Below are 26,941 nucleotides of genomic sequence, written 5' to 3' on the forward strand. Positions count from 1 at the left end.
TTTTAAAACCTCCTTCAGATGACTCTTAAGGGACAGTGATCTATAGAAAAGCAAGTAATAAGGCACAAAGACTGACCGGGTGCAATGGCTCACGCCTTTAAACCCAGCACTTTCGGAAGCTGAGGCAGGCTGATTGTCTGAGCTCAGGAATTCAAGACCAGCCTGGGCAATGTGGCAAACGCTGTCTTAACAAAAAATACAAAAATTAGCTGGGCATAGTGGCGCATGCCTTTAGTCCCAGCTGCTCAGGAGGCTGAGGTGGGAGGATCACTTGAGCCTGGGAGGTTGAGGCTGCAGTGAGGCAAGATCACATCCGTGCACTCCAGGCTTGCAACAGAGCAAGGCCCTGTATCAAAAAAGAAAAAAAAAAAAAGCAAGAAAGCATGAAGACCAATTAGAAGCCTGTTGCATTGTCAAGAGATAATGGGAGTGGATATTGTTTTTTAAGTTAGCGTTTGCAGATGTTTTGGATATGGGGTTTGAGGGAAAGAGAAGAATCAAGGAGGATACTTAGGTTTTGGGCCAGGGCAGTTGGGGAAATGTAACATCAAGATGGGAAAACCTCTAAAGGGGACATGTTTGGAAGGGGAAGGTTATCAAGAGTTTTGTTTTGGGTGTGTTAATTTTTAGATGCCTCCTAGATATCCAAGTGAAGATATCAGTAAAACAACTAGATACAAGAGTTCAGAGCTCAGAAAAGAGGCTAGGTAAGAGGATATACATTGGCCAGAGTGTAGAAGATAATTAAAGCTATAGGGCCAGATGAGATTACCTGGGAAGTTGAGTGTAAAAATAGAAGAAGACCTAAAATTCCAACATTTTGGAGGTCAACAATAGGAAGTAAAGCCAGCAAAAGGGACTTGAAAGAAAGCCCAGTGAGACAGGAGGAAAACCAGGATGGCATGGTGTCCTGAACACAGAGAAGAAGTGTTTCAAGGAGGGAGTGATCACTTGTGTTGAATGCTACTAAGGAGTACTATAAAATGAGGGCTGGTGCTGACCAGTGGGTTTAGCTGTGTGGAGCTTGCTGGTGATCTTGACATGCAATTTCAAGAAGCAAGAAGGCAAAAGCATGAATGGACTGTGTTAAAGAGAGGATGAGTACCCATCACTGGAACACTCAGCCCTCGAGAGCTCTCCTGTACCTTCAGCACTTATCAAGGCAAATTTTTTTTAAAGACCATTCTTTTCTGGCCAGGCACAGTGGCTCTCGCCTGTAATCCCAGCACTTTGGAAGGCTGAGACGGGCAGATCACGAGGTCAGGAGTTCAAGACCAGCCTGACCAACATGGTGAAACCCCGTCTCTACTAAAAATACAAAAATTATCCGGGTGGTGGCACGCGCCTATAATCCCAGCTACTCAGGAGGCTGAGGCAGGAGAATCGCTTGAACCCGGGAGGCCAAGGTTGCAGTGAGCCGAGATCACACCACTGCACTCCAGCCTGGGCAACAGAGCGAGACTCCGTTTCAAAAAAAAAAAAGACAGTTCTTTTCCTAAGTGTACCTCTAATGCTGTCTGTTAAGTTAATTAAAATGTCTCCACTTCATTACAGAGAAATAAATGCCAAAATGTCTTGCATAGAGAATAATTATACAGGTTGAACATCCCTAATCTGAAAATCTGAAATGCTCCAAAATCCAAAACTTTTTGAGCACCAACATGATTTTCAAAGGGTGTGTTCAAAGGAAATGCTCACTGGAGCATTTTAGACTTGAGATTTTTTGGGTTAGGGATGCTCAGCTGGAAAGTATATAGTGCACATAGAGTACTCCAAAGTCTGAAAATATCCGAAATCTAAACACTTCTTGTCCCAAGCATTTTGGATAAGGGATACTCACCCTGTAGTATAGTAAGTAGTTCAGAGCATGAGTTTTGGAAACAAGATCAGTCCTCGTTTGAATCCCAGCTCTGCTACTTTTTTTTTTTTTTTTTTAAGACGGAGTCTCACTCTGTCTCCAGGCTGGAGTATAGTGGCACAATTTCGGCTCACTGCAACCTCTGCCTCCCAGGTTCAAGCGATTCTCCTGCCTTAGCCTCCCAAGTAGCTGGAACTACAGATGCACGCCACCACGCCCAGCTAATTTTTGTATTTTTAGTAGAGACGGGGTTTCACCATGTTGGCCAGGATGGTCCTGATCTCTTGACCTTGTGATCTGCCCGCCTTGGCCTCCCAAAGTGCTGGGATTACAGGCGTGAGCCACTGCGCCCAGCCAGCTCTGCTGCTTTTTAGCTATGTGACCTCAGGTAGGAACTTCAGTTTTTTTATCTGTAAATGGAGATAATAATAGCTTCTCAGTGTGGATGTAAAGATTAAATGATATATTAAGCACTGAGGACAATGCCTAGAACTAAGTACTAGCTATTATTAACATTAATTTTGTTACAGGGACAAAATTACTAAATTATATGTATTTGCATTTTTCCCTTCCCTTACTTTCTAAGAAGAGTGGTTCCTGAGAAAGGTTTTAAAATTTTTCTAAGGAGGTATATTAGTTGTCTACGGCTGCATAAAAAATTACTATAAACGTTGTGGCTTAAAATAACAATCTCAGGATCTCACGGTTTTCTGGGTCAGAAGTCAGGGCATGGAGTAGCTGGGTTCTCTACTCAGGGTCTCACAAGGCTGAAATCCATGTGCTGCAGTTGCACTGCAAGGTATTGCTAGGGCTAGAGTTCCATCTGGAGCTCCAGCCCTCTCGACCTCGTTGGTTTTTGGCAGAATTCATTTCCTGTGGTTGTGGAACTAAGGTCCCATTTTCTTGCTGGCTGTGTGGATAGTAAAGTAAGTGAGCTGAAGGGCTGGAGACATGGGATGCCTGGAATTGACATTTTGGAGATCATATGGATGTTAGTAATGATGTATATAGTCTAGGCAGTGACCAGGAGAGTTGGCAACTGGGGTGAGGTGAAGGAAAAGTTTGTGCAAAGTGAGATCAAAGAACTGAAAAATCAGGTGTTGGTGTACATGGACTTGAAATTTGATGTGAACAAGGGAGAGGATAGGAGCAATAGTAACGAAGATGACAGTGCGCTAGCTAACAAAATTGTCAATGAATGAAAAGTAGTACCAGGGAGGCTATAGGTCAGCATACTGAGGAGCATGGTGTCATCTCCCAAGGCATGTGCTTTGGGTGAGCGGAATGTTTGAGAGAAGAGGGAAGAGAAGCATTGAGGAACAAGGAGATCATCTGTCCCCTCTCACACTCTGGACTCTGTGGTATGTGGTAGGTAGGCGCTAAACAGGAGAAGCAGTGGCTGCCAGGGAAGGCCTAGTTTCCATTAGAGAAAAGATGTGCCAGAGAGAGAATTTTTTTTCTTTTAACAAAAACTTAAAAGTTAACTTCGTTTTTTATTCAGATTTGACAACTGCAGTTTTGTCCCGGGGAACTGTATATGTGATTTATATTTCCTGCTTCTTATGCTCAGTCCATTTAGCTGATTAGCATCTTTGTTTTCACTTCTCTTTTCCAATTCCGTTATTGATTTTATTTTTTCTCAAATCTAGAGTTCCTAAAAATGGTCTTAATGAAAATCGGCACCATTTAAAGTGAATATCCTAGACAATCTTATTTCTTGCTGTTCAACCACAATTGTAACACCTTAGCTTTTATCCTTATACCAGTCTGGAAGCAGCTTGAGGATAGTAGGCATTAGGGGACTTGAGAGGAGTCAAGGAAGGAGAGAAAGTGGCAAATGCAATTTTCCTCATTATTACAACTTAGCCATGGGATGGGCCTGCCTACATATGTTTGTCTCTCTAGTTCTGGGTTTTTGCTAGTTCTAACTCTCTTCCACCCAGCCTACTACCATCTTTGTTCTTCCCATTCCATATACATGATGTTAAAACACACTGCTCTCTTTTATTCCTTCTAGCTTCTTTCTTCTAGAGGGTTTACATTTCTTTTTTTTTTTTTTTTTTCTTTTTGAGACAGAGTTTCTCTCTTGTTGCCCAGGTTGGAGTGCAATGGCACGATCTCACCTCACTGCAACCTCTGCCTCCTGGGTTCAAGCGATTCTTCTGCCTTGGTCTCCCGAGTAGCTGGGATTACAGGCATGTGCCACCATGCCTGGCTAATTTCGTATTTTTAGTAGAGACAGGGTTTCTCCATGTTGGTCAGGCTGGTCTTGAACTCCCAACCTCAGGTGATCTGTCCACCTCGGCCTCCCAAAGTGCTGGGATTACAGGCGTGAGCCACCGTGCCTGGCCAAGGGTTTACCTTTCATACAAACCATTAGACGAACTCTCTCTTCTTGTTACTATAAAAGTCACTTCCTTAAGTCGGACCTCACTGGCCTCCTCATCCCTGCAGCAGTCCAGCAGCCTCCCCATGGAAGTCCTTTTCCTCTTGTCGGTGAGCATTAGGGATCCTCTTGATGACCTCTTCCCACTGCTTGTTGCATTTAAAACCCTCAGCCCCCAGAATGCCATTGCGTTGATGATTTACCTAGTAGCTGAGAGCAGATCATTTGGAGATTTTCCCTTCAAATGCAAACTTCTGTTGCTTTATGGAACACGTGAAAACACTGTCAACTTGGAGGACACACTAATCTTCCAATAGAGTAGAGATAGAAATGGTGAAGACTGTATATTATGAAGTCACCTTGTCCTTTACTATTTGTGTGACTTTGGGCAAATCACTCAAGGTCTCTGAGCTTCAGTTTCTTTATCTGTCAAATGAGATAAACAGTACCTAACTTGTGTGGTTGTTTGTGTTTTTGTTGTTGTTGTTGTTGTTGTTGTTGTTTTTGACAGAGTCTGGCTCTGTCACCAGGCTGGAGTGCGGTGGCGCGATCTTGGCTCACTGCAACCTCCGCTTCCCAGGTTCAAGGGATTCTCCTGCCTCAGCCTCCCAAGTAGCTGGGACTACAGGCACACACCACCACACTTGGCTAATTTTTGTATTTTTAGTAAAGACAGAGTTTCACCATGTTGGCCAGGATGGTCTCCATCTCCTGACCTTGTGATCCACCCGCCTCAGCCTCCCAAAGTGCTGGGATTACAGACGTGAGCCACCGCGCCCAGCCAGTGTGGTTGTTTTAAGGGTTAAATGAAGTAATAATGCATGTAAAGCAACAGTGCCTGGCTCTTGGAAAATACTCGGTAAATACTATTCCTTCCCCTATTCTCCTTTTCTCTCAGCTCCCATCTAATCCAATTATCTTTTCGTAAAATCTCCAAAGTTTTGGTGTCATCTTTTACTTCTTATTATTCATCCCTTTTATCTGATTAGTAAGTACATGCTATTATTACTTCCTACAAGAAATATTAGACAATCATGACTCCATCTCAGGCCCTACCTCCTGTCAATATACACTGGTATTCACTACTTCCCAGTCACTTTCGTGCAGTTTTTTTTAACTCCTTCTTTACCAGCCTTCCCAATGTCTTCCCTAAAGACAGAATTTCAGAAAAGTTTGTTTTTACTTTGCCTTTGAACCTGTATTTTATAAGCATTTCTCTCAATTCATGGTGTCTCTTACTTGAACTCCACAATAGGTATAAAGATCTTATTTAGAGAGCCATAAAAATCCTGCAATGCCTTGTCCAGTTCACTTCTCTTTTTTTCTCTCTGGACTGCCTGTGTTGCAGCTTAGCTACCCTCTGTACAGAATCTGCCCTCAGCCATCCTTCACCCATGCTGGGCCTCAACTCCCCCTGGACAGGATGGTTTATCTAACTTACTGCCGTTGTTTGTACAGCCTGACTTTGAAACCAAAAGTTAGCTAAGGAGAAGAATGTCATGTCCTCCACCTGTCCTCAAGCTGATCAGTGCATCACCCTTCATCCACTACACTAAGTGTAGAGGTAATAGGTTCTCTTGATTTTAAACCCAAGCCTCACTTTAAAATGTTATACTTAGCCACTCCATCTCCCCCCACCCCCAACAATATAACATTTGAAACTTCTGCAGACTCAGTAAAAGGTTTTTGAATTGTATACACTATAGGTTTCTGCGGCACTGAAACAAGGCCAAATTACACCAACAGAGCTCTGTCAAAAATGTCTCTCTCTTATCAAGAAGACCAAGTTTCTAAATGCCTACATTACTGTGTCAGAAGAGGTGGCCTTAAAACAAGCTGAAGAATCAGAAAAGAGATATAAGAATGGTAAATTGCTTTTAACTATACTTAATTGTTTTATCTCCAGAGAAGGAGTTTAATTGGTTGTAGCAGTCTCCATTTGGCAAGTGAAGCTTTAAACATAAAACATAGCCTTATTTAAATAACTTGCCATGAGGATAATAAAAATGAGGGTAATGACTATGTGATGCTTCATAATGTCCAACTGTATTAATTTCTGCCATAAATTTGATTTCTGAAGAAGTATCTTTGCCAAAAACTAGTAGTTACTGTAATAACATGTATTCATGTATCTTTATATTTTAAACTATCTCCTTTATCACTCTTTTGGCTTTTTAATGCAGGACAGTCACTTGGGGATTTAGATGGAATTCCCATTGCAGTAAAAGACAACTTCAGCACGTCCGGCATTGAGACAACATGTGCATCAAATATGCTGAAAGGTAAAGTTTGACTGATCAGAGCATTGATAATTTTGTAAAAATAGGTATTTTTCGCTTTAAGGATAATAAAATACCAAGATAATCTCAGACTAATTATATCTTTGAAGGAAATATTTAGAATATAATATCACCTTTTTTTTACTATTTGCTCTTTTAGAATGCAGAATTTTTCTTTAGAGGTCAGCCAGCTTAATGAATACTATCTCAGAAGTTTTCAAAAATTCTATTAATATTTAGGAAGACTCAGTTCAATAACTAATTACCAACTGGCTGCGTACCTGTAGTCCCAGCTACTTGGGAGGCTGAGGTGGGAGAATCACTTGAGCTCAGGAGTTTGAGTCCAGCCTGGGCAACATAGTGAGACCTCATCTCTAAAAAATGAAATAAAAAAACTGATTACCATAAACGCACTATATAACCTCTACCTTCAGCTCATTGATAACATGGGAATAAGTATGAACTGGCTATCATCAATACCCTTCTCCTGTGGATGATGTGAGGATTCATTAACATCTACTGACCAGTTATTTTTTATTTCCTGATTCCTCTATCTCTTATAGCACAGTATGGCAATGCTTAGATTTATTCTTTAGAGTTTGGTCAAAAGAAAGCAGGTTTATCAAGATATTAAAATAATATTCTATGAGGAATATGCCCTACCTTCCTCTAATATGCAGACTGTTGTTCATTATTTTGGAATATATGCTAGAGCTTTTCAATAGCTAGAGAAAATTTTAGTTGAAAATAAAGATCTATTTCTACTGGAAATACATAAAAATTACTGTGTAGTATAACATGAGAAGAAAAAGTCAAGTACAATGAGCAAAATAGAGATTTACTATTTCAGAAATACTGGGTACATCTCTGACTATCATGCAATATTTTGTAGAACTAACTGTTAAAGTCAGTGTTTTTAGATTATAAAAATAGTGAAGGCACAGACTATCTTTGGAAAACATACATTAGCAGTAGTAAAAAATTACTGGAAGGAAGTACAACTGATTATTTAAATTAGGAATAATTAATACATATCACTATGAATTGCTTAATTGCAGTTTAGACTCTTGATTTTTTGTTTTTTGTCTGTTTGTTTGTTTAAGACGGAGTCTTGCTCTGTCGCCCAGAGTGGAGTGCAGTGGTATGATCTCGGGTCACTGAAACTTCCACCTCCTGGGTTCAAGTGATTCTCCTGTCTCACCTCCTAAGTAGCTGAAATTACAGGCATGCACCACCAGACCCAGCTAAATTTTATATTTTTAGTAGAGACAGCGTTTCTCCACATTGGCCAGGCTGGTCTTGAACTCCTGACCTCAGGTGATCTGCCTGTCTTGGCCTCCCAAAGTTTTGGGATTACAGGCGTGTGAGCCACCCCGCCCCGCCGACTCTTGTTTCTTACATATAATTTACATGTTCATTGTTTTTGTTTCCTATAAAAAGGTAACTGGCCTTTTGGCGGGAACCACCATCATCCAGTAATTCACCAAAATGATGAACACAAAGGGAAAGAGGAGAGGCACCCCATATGTGTTTTCTAGGCCTTTTAGAAAACAGGGAGTTGTTTGCCACATACATGTGAACCTGTAAGAAAGGTGATGTTGTGGACATCAAGGGAATGGGTATTGTTCAAAAAGGAATGCCCCACAAGTGTTACCATGGCAAAACTGGAGAGTACACAGTGTTCCCCAGCATGCTGTTGGCATTGTTGTAAACAAACAAGGGCAAGATTCTTGCCAAGAGAATGAATATGCATATTGAGCACAGTAAGTACTGTAAGAGCCGAGATAGCTTCCTGAAACGCATTGAGGAAAATGATGAGAAAAAGAAGGAAGCCAAAGAGAAAGGTCCTGGGTTCAACTGACGCGTCAGCCTGCTCCACCCAGAGAAGCGCACTGTGTGAGAACCAATGGGAAGGCTCCTGAGCTGCTGGAGCCTATTCCCTGTGAATTCATGGCATAATAGGTATAAACAAATAAAAGACTTCTGGACTGTAAAAAAAATAATAGTAACTAAATTTTTTTCAGGTTATATACCACCTTATAATGCTACAGTAGTTCAGAAGTTGTTGGATCAGGGAGCTCTACTAATGGGAAAAACAAATTTAGATGAGTTTGCTATGGGGTAAGTAAAATTGAAATCTTCTCTTGAGTTTCTTCTATCTGTGCCTTTATTTTCACTAAATGTAGTTACCTAAAAGGATTGAGGATCTAATGCCAGTTTCTTAGTCCCTCTGTGAGATTATGTTAAGTTGTTTAATAGATATATAGTCATCTCTAATTTTGCTTTTGGCTTGTATTTCCCTGATGACTAATAATGTTAAACATCTTTTCATGTGTTTATTTTGCCATCCCTATATCTTCATCAGTGAAGTAGCTGTTCAAATTCTTTGCCCATTTTTTGAAATTGGGTCATCTTATTATTGAGTTGTAAGAATCCTTTCTGTCTCAGGCCTGTAATCCCAGCACTTTGGGAGGCCGAGGCAGGCGGATCACCTGAGGTAGGGAATTCGAGGCCGACCTGACCAACATGGAGAAACCTCGTCTCTACTAAAAACACAAAAATTACCCAGGTGTGGTGGCACATGCCTGTAATCCCAGCTACTCGGGAGGCTGAGGCGGGGGAATCGCTTGAACCCGGGAGGCGGAGGTTGCGGTGAGCCGAGATTGCGCCATTGCACTCCAGCCTGGGCTACAAGAGTGCAACTCCGTCCCAGAAAAAAAAAAAAAGAATTATTTCATATATTTTGGATTCAAATCCATCATCAGATAGGTGCTGATTTGCAAATATTTTCTTCAAGTCTCTGGTTTATCTTTTTATTCTCTGAACATGACTTTCAAAGAGTAAAAGTTCTTAATTTTGATAAAGTCCAGTTTATCAATTTTTTTCTTTTTTCTCTTCTTTTCATTCTTTTTTTTTTTTTTGAGACAGAGTTTTGCTCTTGTCGTCCACGCTGGAATACAATGGTGCGATCTCAGCTTGCTGCAGCCTCCGCCTCCCAGCTTCAAGCGATTCTCCTGACTCAGCCTCCCAAGTACCTGGGACTATAGGCATTCCCCACCATGCCCAGCTAATTTTTGTATTTTTAGTAGAGATTGGGTGTCACCATGTTGGCCAGACTGCTCTTGAACTCCTGACCTCAGGTGATCCACCTGCCTTGGCCTCCCAAAGTGCTGGGATTACAGGCATGCGCCACCACGCCCGGCCTTCTTTTCTTTCTTTCCTTTTTTGTTTTCTTCCTTTCATATAGACAGGGTCTCACTGGGTTGCCCAGGCTGATCTCAAACTCCTGGACTCGAACTGTGCTCCCAGCTTGATCCAACAAAGTGTTGGGAGGCACAAGCAACTGTGCCAGGCCCATTTTTTCCTTTATTTTTTAAAGATGGGGTTTCACTGTGTTACCCAGGCTGGTCTTGAACTCCTGGCGTCAAGTGATCCTCTGACCTCATCCTTCCGAGCAGCTGGGACTGCAAGCACACATCACCTCACCTGGCTGAATTTTTTTCTTTTATGATTCATGTGTCCTAAGAAATCTTTTTTTGTTTGTTTGTTTTTGTTTTTTGAGACACAGTTGTGCTCTTGTTGCCCAGGCTGGAGTGCTTGGAGTGCAATGGCACAATCTCGGCTCACTACAACCTCCACCTCCCAGGTTCAAGCAATTCTCCTGCCTCAGCCTCCCGAGTAGCTGGGATTACAGGCATGCACCACCGGGCCCAGCTAATTTTGTATTTTTAGTAGAGATGGGGTTTCACCACGTTGGTCAGGCTGGTCTCAAACTCCTGACCTCAGGTGATCTGCCTGCCTGGTCTCCCAAAGTGCTGGGATTATAGACGTGAGCCATCGTGCCTGGCCAAGAAATCTTTACCTAACAAAGGTCACAAAGAATTTTTTCCTAGAAGTTTTATAGTCTTAGCTCTTACATTTAGATCTGTGATTCACTTCGAATTAGATTTTCGTATATAGTATGAATAAAGTCCATTTATTAAACATATGGATGTCCATTAACTCCAGCACTAATAATAAAAAAGATTATCCTTTTCTCGTTGAATGATCTTAGGTTTTTTTGTCAAAAATCAAGCACATTCATGTAGGTCTGTTTCTGGACTTTGTTGCATCTCTGTTTATTCCAGTGTCACACCATCTTGATTATTATAGCTTTATAGTAAGCCTTGAAATTATGTAGTAAGAGTCTTCTAACTTTGTTCTTCTTTTTCAAAATCATTTTACATAATCTAGATCTGTTATATTTTGATATGTTTTAGAATAAGCTTGCTAATTTCTACAAAGAAGTTTAATGGGATTTTGATTGTGATTGTGTTGAATTTATAGATCAACTTGGAAAGAATCAGCATCATAATACACGTCTTCTCATCCATTTTGTTTTACTCAGGAATGTTTTTGTGATTTCCTGCATATAAATTGTATATATAATTTGATTTATTCGTGTGTTTTATGTTTCTTTTCTTTTTTTTTTTCTTTTTTTTTGAGACAGAATCTGACTCTGTCACCCAGGCTGGAGTGCAATGGTGCGATCTCGGCTCCCTGCAACCTCCGCCTCCTGGGGTCAAGAGATTCTCCTGCCTCAGCCTCCTGAGTAGCTGGGAGTACAGGCACGTGCCACCACGCCCGGCTAATTTTTGTATTTTTAGTAGAGACAGGGTTTCACCATATTGGCCAGACTGGTCTCATACTCCTGACCTTGTGATCCTCCCGCCTTGTCCTCCCAAAGTGTTGGGATTATAGGCCTGAGCCACCGCCCCCGGCCATGTTTCTTAATGCTGTAGAAAATTGTATTTTTTTCAGTTTCTAATTGTTTATTGCTAGTACATTGAAACATAGTTGATTTTTCTATATTGGGCTTTTATCCCATGACCTTGTTAAAGCTTGCTTATTAGTTCTAGTTGATCTTTGTGGATTCTGTAGAATATTTGATGTAGCAAATTGTGTAGTCTACAAATAGAGGTAGTCTTATTTCTTCTTCTTGCCTTACTGCACCAGTGAGGGCCTTAGGTGCAATGTTGAATAGAAGGGTGAAAGCAGATTTCCTTGCCTTGATCTTGATCTTAGGGAAAAGCAGTCTTTCACCAAAAGTACTTTATACTTACCCTTTTATGACACTTGTCACATTTGTAATATTTGCTTGGTCTTTGTTCTCTGTTTCCTAGAAACAAGAGTCCTTGCGTGTGTAGTTCAGAGTGGTATATCTTGGAATTCATTATATATATGTTGAATGAACTAATCCATGGGAGTAAATTTGAACAAAGGCTTTTAGGAAATTGCCTTCATCAGCTGATCAAAATTAACATCACCAGTGAGGGTGAAGTGGACGTTATGTGCCTCCAAATGTAATTGTCTGAGGATACAATATCACCTATGTAATATTCCAGCTGAGAATGTGTAACCTGACTCTAATAATGGGGAAACAAAAGATAAATCCAAAATGAGAACCATTCTATTAAAATATCATATGAAAACAAAAAAAGGGCTGTGAAAATCTTCCAGGATAAGAGATAAAGAAAGTAAAACCTAATATCATAAAACTTAAGAAAATGTAGGGGATGCTGGGCCTGGTGGCTCACGCCTGTTATCTCAGCACTGTGGGAAACTGAGGCAGTAGGATTTCTTGAGCCCAGGAGTCCTAGATCAGCCTGGGCAGCATAGTGAGACCCTGTCTCTACAGAAAAAAAACAATTTAAAAAAACAGGGAAAAGTATTTGTGACCTTGAATTAGTCAGAGTTCTTTTAGATAGGACACATGAAGCACAAATCCACTTAAAAAATTGATAGACTTGGCCAGGCACGGTGGCTCACACCTGTAATCCCAGCACTTTGGGAGGCCGAGGCAGGCCGATCACGAGGTCAGGAGATTGAGACCATCCTGGCTAACGCAGTGAAACCCTGTCTCTACTAAAAATACAAAAAATTAGCCGGGTGTGGTGGTGGGCGCCTGTAGTCCCTGCTACTCGGTAGGCTGAGGCAGGAGAATGGCATGAACCCGAGAGGCAGAGGTTGCAGTGAACCAAAATCACGCCACTGCACTCCAGCCTGGGCTACAGAGCAAGACTCCTTCTCAAAAAAAAAAAAAAAAAAAAAATTAATTAATAGACTTCATTAAAATTAAGAACTTCTGTACTTTGAAATATGCTACTAAAAAAGTGAAAACGCAAGCCACAGAGTGAGAAAAATATTTGCAAAACATGTATCTCAGAAAGAACTGATACCCAAAATACATAGAACATTTCCCACCTCAATAAGAAAACAAAAAAATAAGAAAACAAGCAACTCTATTTTTAAAAAATGAACAAAAGATTTAAGAAGACATTTCATCAGAGATTAAAACATAGTTGACAAACACATGAAACAATGCTTAATATCGTTGATCATTAGTGGAATTCAAAATTAAAATCACAATGAGCTTGGGCACAGTGGCTCACACCTGTAATCGCAGCACTTTGGGAGGCCAAGGCCTGGTAGTGGATGCCTGTAGTCTCAGCTACTCGAAAGGCATGAGAATCGCTTGAACCTGGATCACTTGAAACCGCGAGGCGGAGCTTGCAGTGAGCCAAGATCGTGCCACTGCTCTCCAGCCTGGGCGATAGAGCGAGACTGTCTCAGGAAAAAAAAAAAAGAGACAGACAATGATAATTAAATGGAAGACCTGACTCTAGATTTGATCCAGGAAGGGGATACAATGCCATAAAGTACTTTTTTTTTTTTTTTTGAGACGGGGTCTCGCTCTGTTGCCCAGGCTGGAGTGCAGTGGCCCGATCTTGGCTCACTGCAAGCTCCGCCTCCCAGGTTCACGCCTTTCTCCTGCCTCAGCCTCCCGAGTAGCTGGGACTACAGGTGCCCGCCACCACGCCCAGCTAATTTTTTGTATTTTTAGTAGAGATGGGGTTTCACCGTGTTATCCAGGATGGTCTCAATCTCCTGACCTTGTGTTCCGCCTGCCTTGGCCTCCCAAAGTGCTGGGATTACAGGCGTGAGCCACTGTGCCCAGCCAAAGTACATTATTGAATCAGTTGACAGAATTGAATTACATACAGTAGATTAGATAAAAGTATTGTAGGCTGGGCGTGGTGGCTCACCTCTGTAATCCCAGCACTTTGGGAGGCCAAGGCAGGTGGATCACGAGGTCAAGAGATTGAGACCATCCTGGCCAACATGGTGAAACCCTGTCTCTACTGAAAATACAAAAATTAGCCCGGCATGGTAGCACGCACCTGTAGTCCCAGCTACTCGGGAGGCTGAAGCACGAGAATTGCTTGAATCCGGGAGGCGGAGGTTGCAGTGAGCCGAGATTGCGCCACTGCACTCCAGACTGCCAATAGAGCGAGACTCCGTCTCAAAAAAGAAAAAAAATTATTGTATTGATATTAATGTTACTGAGATTGATAACTATACTGTGACTGTATAACGTGATATCCTTATTCTTAGGAAATACACACTGAAGTATTTAGGGATAAAGGGCTATGATATATATGTAAGTTACCCTTAAGATACCCTTAAGTTTCTATCATACTTTGTGTATATATGTACATATGTACAAACGTACACAGAGCACACAAGTAGTAAAGCAAAGGGATAAAATGTTGACCGTAGGTACATCTGGGTAAAGGGTATAAAGTGCTTTATATGTTATTTTTATTTTTGCAATTTATCTGAGAATAAAATCATTTCAAAAATTTAAAAGTAAGTTACTAGCATTCCACCTGTAATGTTTTTCATAGAACTTCTGGTTAAGGGAGAGATTTCCTTAGAAGACTTAACTGTTTGAATGTAACCCTTTTCAGCTGGAAGACCTTGATTCACAAGGGAAATCATCTTCAGTTGAATTGGATGATCAAAAGAGGCAAAATCTTTTCTTAGCAGATTAGCTTTCTCTGTTTTCTACCACAAACGCTCTTCCTTCCCATCCTCCGCAACTGTCAATTAATGAAAGCTACATCTGAACAGGCTTCCCACCTTTTTCAATTCAAGCTACAGTGAGTTCTTAAATGCTCAATGAGTGTTAGAAGCCAATAATATACTCAGAAGATGAAATTTTCACATAAAATGGAAGTTTTACTAAGGTATCTTGCTTCACTTCTTCATCAGATCTGGGAGCACAGATGGTGTATTTGGACCAGTTAAAAACCCCTGGAGTTATTCAAAACAATATAGAGAAAAGAGGAAGCAGAATCCCCACAGCAAGAATGAAGATTCAGACTGGCTGATAACTGGAGGAAGCTCAGGTGGGAGTGCAGCTGCCGTATCGGCGTTCACATGCTACGCGTAAGATGCTTTTCTCTATCTGTATTTTAAAACCCACCCAAATACAAACAGTCATAAACTGTATCCAGCAATAGAGTAGTTCATACCTTGGTATTTTTCTTTCTAGTGAGCTATATGTGCTCAAAGGTATATCAAAATTATATCTTGAGTTGCACTCAACTGTACAGTACACTATGTATATTTAATACTTTTAACTTTAACAAATTTTTCTCCATAGTATCTGGTTCTCTTAAAATATGATTTTGTGGATCTTGCAGAATAAAGCATTGAACATAAATGAACTTTATTGCATTTCATTTTTAAATAATTTGAGTGTGTGCTCACTGATTGTACAAATATTTAGGGACTAACATACAATGGCTTTAGTTGAGTGCTGCTGAACTAAACTGTTAGTAATGTTTATCCTTCAGCAAGATCAATCTTTTGAAAAAAAAGGAAAAAAAGAAAAAATGCTAATATGTATTAATAAGATATTTTAAATAGTGTTTTCAGGAATCTGCAATTAAAAATGTACATCAGCAAGTAAAGTTTTTTCAAGCTTGTTAGGTGCTGATTCTGTTTATCTATCATACTTTGTATTTGGTAAGAATCCATTGATCATATTTTCAGTTCCATTTGTAAAGCATTTCTTAACTACCCAAAGAAAAGAAAGTAAATATGGCTGTTGCTGTATTTATCAGTCTCAATTTAATCAAAATGAATGTGTTTCTTTAGTAATAGTTTTGTATTTTATCTCCCCTTAATTATCCATTAAAACTAAGTTCTTTCACACACATTGCAATCCATAAATTATTTATATTTTTTTAGAGCTATGGAGATGTGAGTTCTACAGATTTTTTTTCAGTTTTCCTAAAATCTTATTAACAAGTAAAACCATTTCATTTTATCTCTGTGAAATTTTATAGCATTGCATTAATATTAATGTGAGTTCTGACAAGTTAGGACTGCAGGATTAGGTGCTTTTTTTCTGTCCTCATCATCCCACTTAGTGTTCATCTTTCTGAATGTGCTTTGAGTAGATGGCATTTTGACACATAATTCCTATGGAAATGTAAGTTTTACTTTTACATAGCCATCAGTGAATGCTAATAAGAAAATGTATCTTTTTAAATTGTGAAAGCAACAGTCTGATTTTGTAGCTTAACTTGACACTGTAAGAAAGGAAATCTAATTTGCATTTTCTGTAGGGCACAAGTGCCATGTTATTGTTAGGAGCATTGTTCAGTCCAAAGCTTCACTTTAAATATAAGCAACAGAAGCACAGACCAAAAATAACTTCAGATTGAATGTATCTCAAACTGTAAAGTGTTCTGCTTTTGTTTCCTCCTTTTTGATTTGTTTCCCCCTTTTTGATTTGTTTCTTTTACAATAGCTTTTAAAATAGGAAGATTCCTGGAGTACTGTGCAGCCACTAAAAAGAATGAGTTAGAGCACTATGCAATGACATGGAAAAATAACCAAGATAAATTGTTAAGTGAAAAATAAGTTGCAGAACCCATTTCTGTTAAAAGCAACAATTGCATACGTATATATGTCAGTCATTGCATGGAAGTACTGCATGTCTGGATGAATGCATGTCAGAACTGGTAACGGTTATTGTGGGGGCTGTGATTATAAGAGTAATCTTACTTTATACATCATATAGTTATATAATATTTTAATTTTTATAGTAGATATGTACTGTTCTACAGCACAACTTCTGTTTTCCCAAAATGGTTTTTTAATTGTGGTAAAATGCACATAACATAAAATGTACCAGCCTAACCATTTTTAAAAGTACAGTTGAAAAGTATTAAAAACGTGCAATCAGTCTTCAGAACACTTTTCATCTTGCAACGCTAAAACTGTGTACCCTTCAACCCTTCTCCCAGCCCTGATAACCACCTTCTACTTTCTGTCTTATGAATTTGATTACTCTAGTTATCTCATGTACGTGGTGTCATATAGTATTTGTCTTTCTGTGACTGGCTTTTTTCACTTAGCATAATGTCCTCCAGGTCCGTTTTTTGTTTTTTTAAAATAAGAACAACACAAACTCTGTAGGTAACTGGGTAAAGAAATGAACAGTCACTTTGTAGTTGAGTAATGCATGTATAAATAAGTGTGCAAAATTATTTAAAATGCACATTAATAAAAACTTTTTGGTTATCACACTAACAGTTTTAAAAATTACTAGTATTCAGTGATGGTACTGAAACTTTAAAACACAATCTGACTCACTGCAACTAGGAATATAAATTGGCATAATCTTTCTGACAAGTAATTTGACAGCATATATCAGAAACTTACGTGCACTAAGTCTACTTCTTGGAAGCTAGCCTAAAAAGTACTCACACATAAGCAAAAATTTATGTTCAGAGATTTTCATTACAAAGTTATTTATTAGTTATTCTAGTTAGAAACAACATAAGTGTTTAAATTATTAAACATCTCAATCCATGATTCTAAATGGGGTGGATAGCAAAGGGCTGTATCTGAATTTCTAGGAGGGGCATATTTAGTCTGTAAAAGCATACTGTAAAATTGCCATTAATTTGATTTGTTTTCAATATCAACATCAGAGGAAAGTGCAGGATTTATATGTATATTGAAAGGAGAATGGACTTTAAAATACCAGGAATCACCAATTTATATGATGGAATATTACATATACTTTACATTTTCAGGAATTTTAATGACATAGTAAAAAGCTAATGTTAAAAAAGGGATGGAAACTCATGATTACAGAATTATCTCAATGATGAAAAAATGCATTTTTAAAAAGACTTGAAGTTAATATGCCAAAATGTTAACAGTGTTTTCCTCTGGGTATTGGAATATTGAGTACCTAAAGTTTTCTGTACTTTATGAATTCTCTGAGATGAACATGTGTTACTTTTGTGTAATCAAAGGAAAATACAGTTTAAAAATATACAATTGAAAGGGTAGATTCCAAATATAATTAGAGATATATCATTCTTCTAAAGATAATTCCATTTAAATTCCAGGGCTTTAGGATCAGATACAGGAGGATCGACCAGAAATCCTGCTGCCCACTGTGGGCTTGTTGGTTTCAAACCAAGCTATGGCTTAGTTTCCCGTCATGGTCTCATTCCCCTGGTGAATTCAATGGATGTGCCAGGAATCTTAACCAGATGTGTGGATGATGCAGCAATTGTGTTGGGTATTTATATAATTCTATATCATTTGCAACAGTTTCTCTATAAAACAATATATCTGTCATTCATAAGTATTGCTCCTTACAGGTGCACTGGCTGGACCTGACCCCAGGGACTCTACCACAGTACATGACCCTATTAATAAACCATTCATGCTTCCCAGTTTGGCAGATGTGAGCAAACTATGTATAGGAATTCCAAAGGTAACTTTTTCCTTTCATTACTTTACAGAAATACTGTCAAGTCCAATAGAGAGCACAGACTTGGGAGGCAGATTGGGTGGGTTTGAATCTCTGCTCTGCCACTTTTATTAATCATGTGAGTTGAGTATGTGACTTAATCTCTTTTAGCTCAATTTCCCCATCTGTAAAATAGGAATAATAAAAATATTGACTTCAGAGAGATTTGTGAGGATCAATTAGACAGTCATGTTAAGTCTGTAAATTGTTTCTGTAATGGGCAAGATAGCAAATATTTTAGATTTTGTGGACCATGCAGTCTTTATCATAACTACTTAACTGCCATTATAGTGAGAAAGCAGCCACAGACAATATGTAAATGAAAAAGTGTGTCCCTGTTCCAATAAAACTTTATTTTCAAAAACCAGCTGGCTTGTCACATCTGGCCTATGGGCCATAGTTTGCCAATCCCTAATGTAAAGAAAGGACTTTAGCCCAAAGCCATAACTTGCATAGTAATGCCTCAAAAAATGTTAACATCTTTACTGTTATTGTTATTACTACTGCATCTATTACAGTAGCAATTGAGTAATGAATACATGAATGTTATAATGTTAAATTACTAACCTTTTAAAAATATTAAGCCTTGCAATATATTAATACTTTAAATCTTTTAGGGAGATAAGTTACCCTGCAGAATAATGAAGTTTCACAACCTCAGCACTGTTAGTGTTTGGGGCTGGTAATTGTTTCTTGTGGGAGACTGTCCTGTGCATTGTAAGATGTTAAGTAGCATCCCTGGCCTCTACCCCTACATGCAAGTAGTACCCCACCACCAAAACCACAATCCCACAACCAAAAATTTGTGCAGGCATTGTCAAGTGTCTCCTGGTTAGGGAAAATGAGACAAAAGTAACCCCCAGGTAAGACCACTGCTATAGAGAAATACTACTTTATTTAAAATCTTCCATTAAGGTAATATATGTAAGGCCAGGTGCTTACACCTGTAATCCCAGCACCTTGGGAAGCCAAGGCAGGAGGATCGCTTGAGATCAGGAGTTTGGGACCAGCCTGGGCAACATAAAGAGACCCTATCTCTACAAAAAGTTTTAAAAAAATTGTGGGGTTTAGTGGCATGCACCTGTGGTCCTAGCTGTTTGGGAGGCTGAGGGGGGAGGATTGCTTGAGTCCAGGAGGTTGAGACTGCCGTGAGCCATGATTGCACCACTGCACTCCAGCCTGGGTGACAGAGCAAGACCCTATCTCAAAAAAAAAAAAAAAAAAAAAAAAAAAAAAAAAACGGCAATATCTGTGCATTCTTTTTAAGAATTTATTTATAGAGAGCATAGGCTTTAAAACAGACCCAGTTTGAAATCCTAGACCCTCTACTTACCTGCTATTTAACATTAGGAAAATAACTTCTTATGTCAAGATTTTTCATTAACAAAATGAAGGATTATAATACCTACATCACAGGCTTGTTAAAAGCATGAGATGAGAGAACCTTTGAAAATCATCTAACAGGCTGGGCACGGTGGCTCACGCCTGTAATCCCAGCACTTTGGGAGGCTGAGGCAGGCAGATCACGAGGTCAGGAGATCGAGACCATCCTAACACAGTGAAACCCCGTCTCTACTAAAAAAAATAAAAAAAATTAGCCGGGCATGGCGCTGGGTGCCTGTAGTCCCAGCTACTCGGAAGGCTGAGGCAGGAGAATGGCATGAACCCAGGAGGCGGAGCCTGCAGTGAGCTGAGATTGCGCCACTGCACTCTAGCCTGGGCGACAGAGCGAGACTCCGTCTCAAAAAAAAAAAAAAAGAAATCTAACTGGGTACCTGATACATGAGCATTTAACATATATGCTGATATATGCTGATATGCTGTTAGGTTCCTGATACATAATGAGCATTTGACAAATATTTTCCCCAGCCAGATCTCCAATCTTTAATGTTGTTATATCCAGATCATAATATACTAGTACTGTGCTTTGTCATACCATAAACACTCTGAAATGGATTTAGTCTTTCTAGCTACCTACCAGCAATTTTATCATATTTTCTAATGTATTACCAAAGGTCCTGAAGTACAGATTTTTATAAAATCATCTATACAAATGAAGTACAAATTTTTATAAAATAATCTATACAGTTCCAATTTTGTATCTTGACTTTTTGCTATAAGGAATATCTTGTACCGGAATTATCAAGCGAAGTACAGTCTCTTTGGTCCAAAGCTGCTGACCTCTTTGAGTCTGAGGGGGCCAAAGTAATTGAAGTATCCCTTCCTCACACCAGTTATTCAATTGTCTGCTACCATGTATTGTGCACATCAGAAGTGGCATCGAATATGGCAAGATTTGATGGGCTACAATATGGTAAGATGGCTGGGTTATTTTATTTTTAAGGTAGTTGTTGCAAACATTTGAAAAGTTCACTTATTAGTGACAAAAAAGTTAATGCTTGAGATAATGATTCAGAAAAGTTCATCAGTGAATCATTTTACCTTTGTCATTTTAGACTTGTACTTACACTATTTGTCATAAATATCTGTGTATGTTTGGTTTGCTTCTCAGGACTGTGAATAACTTGAAGGGATAGTATCTTGTTGTCTTAGGCTCAATCCCGCTAATGTAGAGCTCATTAAATGTTTGAATGAATGAATGAGGGAGTGAACAAATGGAATTTCTTTCTTGGTTCTTTTCTTCTCTCTCCATGACCAGTCCGTCAGTCAAAAGGCAGATAGGGAAAAGAAACCATTAAGGGCAACTCCCTAAACTTTAGTATTGGTCACAAAAATGTGAATCTAAATAAGCCAGGCATGGTGGCGCATACCTGTAATCTAAGCTACTCAGGAGGCTGAGGCAGGAGAATCACTTGACAAGGGAGGCAAAACTTGCAGTGAGCCGAGATTACACCACTGCACTCCAGCCTAGGTGACAGAGTGAGACTCCATCTCAAAAAAAAAAAAAAAAAGTGAATCTAGGCCTGATTTTAGCCAAAACTTTACTGACTTTACTTCCTTTCAACTAATATTTACCCTTTTCTTGTTTTCAGGTCACAGATGTGACATTGACGTGTCCACCGAAGCCATGTATGCTGCAACCAGACGAGAAGGGTTTAATGATGTGGTGAGAGGAAGAATTCTCTCAGGAAACTTTTTCTTATTAAAAGAGTAAGACAACTCGTTCAGGAATTTTCTTCTTCATTCTTGAAACCTCAAGTAACATGTCTCTTATCAGGTCTTATAAGTCAAGATATTTAGTAAAGAAACAAAATCTTTATGATTTGAATTAGAAAAGACCTGTTTATGGCACTTTTGGGTCCTGGTATTCAAAAACAAAAGAAATATTGGTACTTTAGCTAAATGATTGGTACAAATTACAGGCAGTCCTCCATATCTGTGGGTTTTGCAACCTTGGATTCAACCAAACACAAATAAAAAATATTCAAAAAATAAAAAATAACACCCAACAATAAAAAGTAATACAAATTAAAAAGCAATACAGTATAACAACTATTTACATCGCATTTACATTGTATTAGATGTTACAAGTAATCTAGGGATGATTTTAAACGTGCAGGAGGTGTGCATAGGTTTTATGCAAATACTACACCGTTTTATATGAGACTTGAATATCCTCAGATTTTGGTATCCACAGGGGTCTTGGTACCAAACCCCCAACGGACACCAAGGGATGAGTGTGAGTAGGAAGCCATTAAGGATTTTAATCTCATTAAATGTCCTTTAGGTATTACCACATTGGTTTATTGCTGTTAGAGCCTTAAGCAGGGAGTTGTATTGTCTCTTGAAAAATGTATTGAATCAACTTAGTTTTTCCTTGTATTATTATGTCTTTAAGAAAGAATTCAAAATGACTATGACTCCTCCTTCAGTTGTCTTCATTATGAGTTTATTCACGATCTTGTGAACAGGCCTTATCTTCTATACCACCAAGTGTGTCTAAGAGGACATGAGAAGTGTGAAAAAGCAAGATTGATTATCGTAATGAAGAGCTTCTTGGAGTTTTTCTCCATGCCCTCAAGGGCAGAAAGCATTTTATTCATCTGTGTATCCTCTCAGGGCCAATAGTTAGAATTACTTTTTATTTTTGAGACAGAGTCTCACTCCGTCACCCAGGCTGGAATGCAGTGAAGTGATCTCAGCTCACTGCAGCCTCGACCTCTTGGGCTTAAGTGATCCTCCCACCTTAGCCTTCCTACTAGCTGGAACTACAAGCATGCACCACCATGCCCAGCTAATTTTTGTATTTTCTGTAGAGACGGGATCCTGCCATGTTGCCCAGGCTGGTCTCCAACTCCTGGGTTCAAGCAATCCACCCACCTCAACCTCCGAAGTGCAGGTGTTACAGGCATGAGCCACCATGCCAGGCCACAGGATTACTTTTTCTAAGAATACTATTTGAGGCTGGGCTCAGTGGCTCATGCCTGTAATCCTAGCACTTTGGAAGGCCAAGGTGGGCAGATCACCTGAGGTTAGGAGTTCGAGACCAGCTGGCCAACATGATGAAAGCCTGTCTCTACTAAAAATACAAAAATTAGCTGGGCGTGGTGGTGGGCACCTGTAATCCCAGCTATTCGGGAGACTGAGGCAGGAGAATCACTTGAACCCAGGAGGCAGAGGTTGCAGTGAGCCAAGATCGTGCCATTGCACTCCAGCCTGGGCAACAGAGTGAAACTCCATCTCAAAAAAAAAAAAAAAGGAATACCATTTGATTGTGTTCAGATTAAAAGACTGTTACCATATTGACCAGATGCTTGTAATGACTTTGGAGTAGGAAAAGAAAATGAAATATTGCTAAGAAATTTTCTAAGTGAAAACATTTATTAAGCTAAAGATGTTACTTTTGCCAAATATTACTGATTAGAACCATATTGTTTATCTCAGGGCACAAGTTGATGAATTATATAGGTCATTGTAACAGCATAAAAAGAAATTGAAGGAGAGAAGTCAGAAAGCATTCCTCATGATCACCATTTGGGGGTTCTGATAAAAGGAAGTTAAAATTACTGCTGGTATCCCTAGCTCCTGAGTCAGTTCCAAGTTGGGTCAACTTGGGTGACAAAAGTGATTGGAAAAATGGGATTCAGAATACTTTTTTTATTTTAAAAAGTCAACTTATGTGCCAGGAAGAGTTTGTTTATTTATTTATTTATTTATTTATTTATTTATTTATTTTTGAGACAGAGTCTCGCTCTGTCACCCAGGCTGGAGTGCAATGGCACGATCTCGGCTCACTGCAACCCTGCCTCCTGGGTTCAAGCAATTCTTCTGCCTCAGCATCCCGAGTAGCTGGGAGTACAGGCACACGCCACCACACACAGCTAATTTTTGTATTTTTAGTAGAGATGGGGTTTCACCATATTGGCCAGGCTGGTCTCGAACTCCTGACCTCGTGGTCCACCCACCTCGGCCCCCCAAAGTGCTGGGATTACAGGCGTGAGCCACCACGCCCAGCCAGGAAGAGTTTATTTTTAATTGACATAAATATTTACTTATGTACCACATTTATATCTACCTTTTGCTATTTATCTTCTGTTTGTCCCATCTGTTCTTTTTTCTTTTAACCTTTTCTTCTGCTGTCTTTTTTTTCTTTAAATAGTAATTTTTCTCTTAAAAAGATCTAAAATGAGAAAAATAGTGTCATATTTACCTACATATTTAGTATTGCTGGTGCTTTTCTCTCTGCTCTAGAGATATAAATTTCCATCTGGTATAATTTTGTTTTTACTGGAACTTTCTGTAATATTTCTTGTAGTCCTGTTGGCAGTGAATTCTTTCAGCTTTGGTTTATATGTAGAACTCTTTAGTTTGCTTTTAATTTTGAAAGATATTTTCTCTGGGTTTAAAAATATAGGTTAAGCTGGGCACAGGGTGCACTCCTGTAGTTACAGCTACTCAGGAGGCTGAGGTGGGAGGATTTCTTGAGCCCAGGAGCGAGAGCCTGCCGTGAGTTATAATCGCACCACTGCACTTAAGCGTGAGCGACAGAGCGAGAGCCCATCTCTTTTTAAAAAAAAAGTATAGGTTGCTTCTTCTTTCTGTACTTTAAAGGTTTTGTCCATTGTCTTCTGGCTTACATAGTTTCTGAGAAGTCTGTTGTCATTCTTATGGTCATTCCTCTGTATATAATGTATCTTTTTTTCCTCTGATTTTAAGATTTTCTTTTTATCATTGGTTTTCAGGAATTTGACTGTGATGTGCCTTGGTGTGGTTCTCTGCATATTTCTTCTTCTGCATATTTCTTCTTCTGCATGGGGGTTTGTTAAGCAGCTTTGATCTGTTGGGTTATAGTTTTAATCAAATTTGGAAAATTTTGGCTATTACTTCCTCAAATATTTTTTCTGTCATGCATCTGTCTGGGACTCTTTTCACATGTGTATTAATCTGCCTGATGTTGTCCCACAGCTCACAGACACTAAATTCTTTTTTTTTTCCCCCAGTCTTTTTTCCTTCTCTGCTTCCTTTTGGCTAGTTTCCATTACTGTTTTCAGAATCACTGGTCTTTTTTTCTGTTATGTCGATTCTTTCCAGCACATTTTTTATACATTGTATTTTTTTCTCTATAAGTTCCATGTAGGTCTTCTTATCCCTTCAATTTCTTCATTATTTTATGTTTTCTTCTACCTTCTTGAACATATAGAACATATTTAGGCTGGGTGCGGTGGCTCACACCTGTAATCCCAGCACTTTGGGAGGTCAAGGCGGGTGGATCACTTGAGGTCAGGAGTTCGAGACCAGCCTGGCCAACATGACAAGACCCTGTCTCTACTAAAAATACAAAAATTAGCTGGGTGAGATGGCGTATGCCTGTAATTCCAGCTACTCGGGAGGCCAAGGTACAAGAATCACTTGAACCTGGGAGGCAGAGGTTGCAGTAACCGGAGATTGTGCCACTGCACCCCAGCCTGGGTGATGGAGTGAGACTCTGTCTCCCAAAAAAAAAAAAAAAAAACATATTTATAATATTTATAGTAACTGTTTTAATGTTCTTATCTACTCATTCCATCATTTTTGCATCTGTGTGTATTAATGCTTTTTCCCTCTCTGGTTATGGGTCATATTTTTTGCTGCTTTTCATGTCTGTATATTGTGAATTTTACATTGTCATTTGCTAGCCTTTTGTTATATTCCTTTAAACAGTGTTGGGCTTTTTCCCAGGATGCAATAAAGGTGCTTGGAATTTGTTGGCTCTTTTCAAGGCTTCTTTTAAAGCTTTGTTAAGATAAATCCAAAGCAGCCTTTAGTCCAGGGCTAATTTTACTTTACTTTGAGGTGATGCTTTGATGCTGCATATATTCGAGTCTTTTCGCTTTGGCTGTTCGAAACGCAACTTATTTCCAGACCTGTTTGAGCTCTAGGAATTGTTCGGTCCACTGCTCTTTGGGGATTGTTTCCCCAGCCTTGGGAATTTCTTCTCATGCACTCATAGATCAGTACTCAGCCAAAGACTCAAGGAATCTCCCTGCAGATCTATTGAGCTCTCTCTATGTGCCACTCCCTTCTATTCAGCACCCTGCTTTGCAAATTCTAGCTGCCTTTGCCTCCTTGAACTTCAGATCTCTGTCCCTTTAACTTACCCCCCACCCCACATACTGTTTAGCTTCCTCTCTGGAATGAGGCCTGAAAACTGCCCCTAGGCATTAAGCTGGGGAAATCAAAGGGCATATCTCATTTTCTTTTCTTTTCTTTTTTTTTTTTGGAGACAGGGCCTCACTTGGTCACCCAAGCCGGAGTGCATTGGCATGACCATGGCTCACTGGCAGCCTCGACCTCCCAGGCTCAAGCTCTTCTCAGCAACCCTCAACACTCCCCACCCCCCAGTGAAACTAAGACTACTGTAGTTTTTTTTGTAGAGACAGGATCTCCCTGTGTTGCCCAGGCTGGTCTCGAGCTCCTGGGCTCAAGGAATCCTCCCCCCAGCCACCCCACAGGCATGAGGGACCACACCTGGCCTGGCTTACTTCATTTGTTTCTCTTCTCTCACAACTTTTTCTCCTGAATGTCTGTTGTCTAATGCCTGAAAATGGTCATTTCATATATTTTGTCCAGTTTTCTAGTTGTTTAAGAAGGTAGCGTGTCTGAGTTCTTTTTTTTTTTTTTTTTTAATCCCCTATTCTAAGAAGCAGTCTTAGTTCATTTTTGCTGCTATAACAGAATGCCTGAGACTGGGTGATTTATAATGAACGGAGATTTACTGGCTCACAGTTCTGGAGGCTGTGAAGTCCAACATTGAGAAGCCAGCATCTGGTGAGGGCCTTCTTGCTATGTCCACACATGGCAGAAAGCAAGGGTGGGGAGAAAAAGAGGGAGAGAAAGGGAAAGGACATGGGGGGCTGGACTTTCCCTCTTAGAATGGCACCAATCCCACTCAAGAGTGGAGTTGTTATGGCCCAATCACCTCTTAAAGGCCCCATCTCTTAATACTGTTACAGTGGCAGTTAAATTTCAGCATGAGTTTTGGAGGGGACAAACATTCAAACCATAGCACAGGGTAAATCCCATCTCCATTACTCCATCTTGGATGGAAGCAGTTCTTCTTCTGAGCCGTATTTAAAGTAGGAAGAAATTTAATAGAAAACAAGTATTTGTTCTTTTTTTTTTGAGATGGAGTCTTGCTCTGTCGCCAGGCTAGAGTGCAGTGGCGCGATCTTGGCTCACTGCATCTTCCACCTCCTGGGTTCAAGCGATTCTCCTCCTGCCTCAGCCTCCCCAGTAGCTGGGACTACAGGTGCCCACCACCATGCCTGGCTAAATTTTTTTGTATTTTTAGTAGAGTCAGGATTTCACCA

At 39.7% G+C, this 26,941-nt stretch overlaps 1 protein-coding gene across 2 annotated transcripts in view; it reads left to right on the top strand.

Moving 5' to 3' along the window:
• The window catches only part of QRSL1 (glutaminyl-tRNA amidotransferase subunit QRSL1), a 37,982-nt gene that overhangs the window by 4,835 nt on the left and 6,206 nt on the right, over positions 1 to 26,941 (top strand). The window contains exons 1-9 of one of the 2 annotated variants that reach the window (XM_063666476.1): positions 5,723 to 5,808; positions 5,951 to 6,110; positions 6,428 to 6,526; positions 8,548 to 8,644; positions 14,618 to 14,794; positions 17,782 to 17,957; positions 18,040 to 18,155; positions 20,313 to 20,505; positions 21,185 to 21,302. In XM_063666476.1, coding sequence (XP_063522546.1) covers positions 6,517 to 6,526; positions 8,548 to 8,644; positions 14,618 to 14,794; positions 17,782 to 17,957; positions 18,040 to 18,155; positions 20,313 to 20,505; positions 21,185 to 21,302 — 887 coding nt within the window. In that variant the 5' untranslated portion in view covers positions 5,723 to 5,808; positions 5,951 to 6,110; positions 6,428 to 6,516. Of the gene's footprint in view, positions 1 to 5,722; positions 5,809 to 5,950; positions 6,111 to 6,427; positions 6,527 to 8,547; positions 8,645 to 14,617; positions 14,795 to 17,781; positions 17,958 to 18,039; positions 18,156 to 20,312; positions 20,506 to 21,184; positions 21,303 to 26,941 lie in introns of those variants that run through there. The other variant, XM_054489959.2, reaches the window with a different exon arrangement.

This window comes from Pongo pygmaeus, chromosome 5 (genome assembly GCF_028885625.2).
Source record: "Pongo pygmaeus isolate AG05252 chromosome 5, NHGRI_mPonPyg2-v2.0_pri, whole genome shotgun sequence".
Lineage (NCBI taxonomy): Eukaryota > Metazoa > Chordata > Mammalia > Primates > Hominidae > Pongo > Pongo pygmaeus.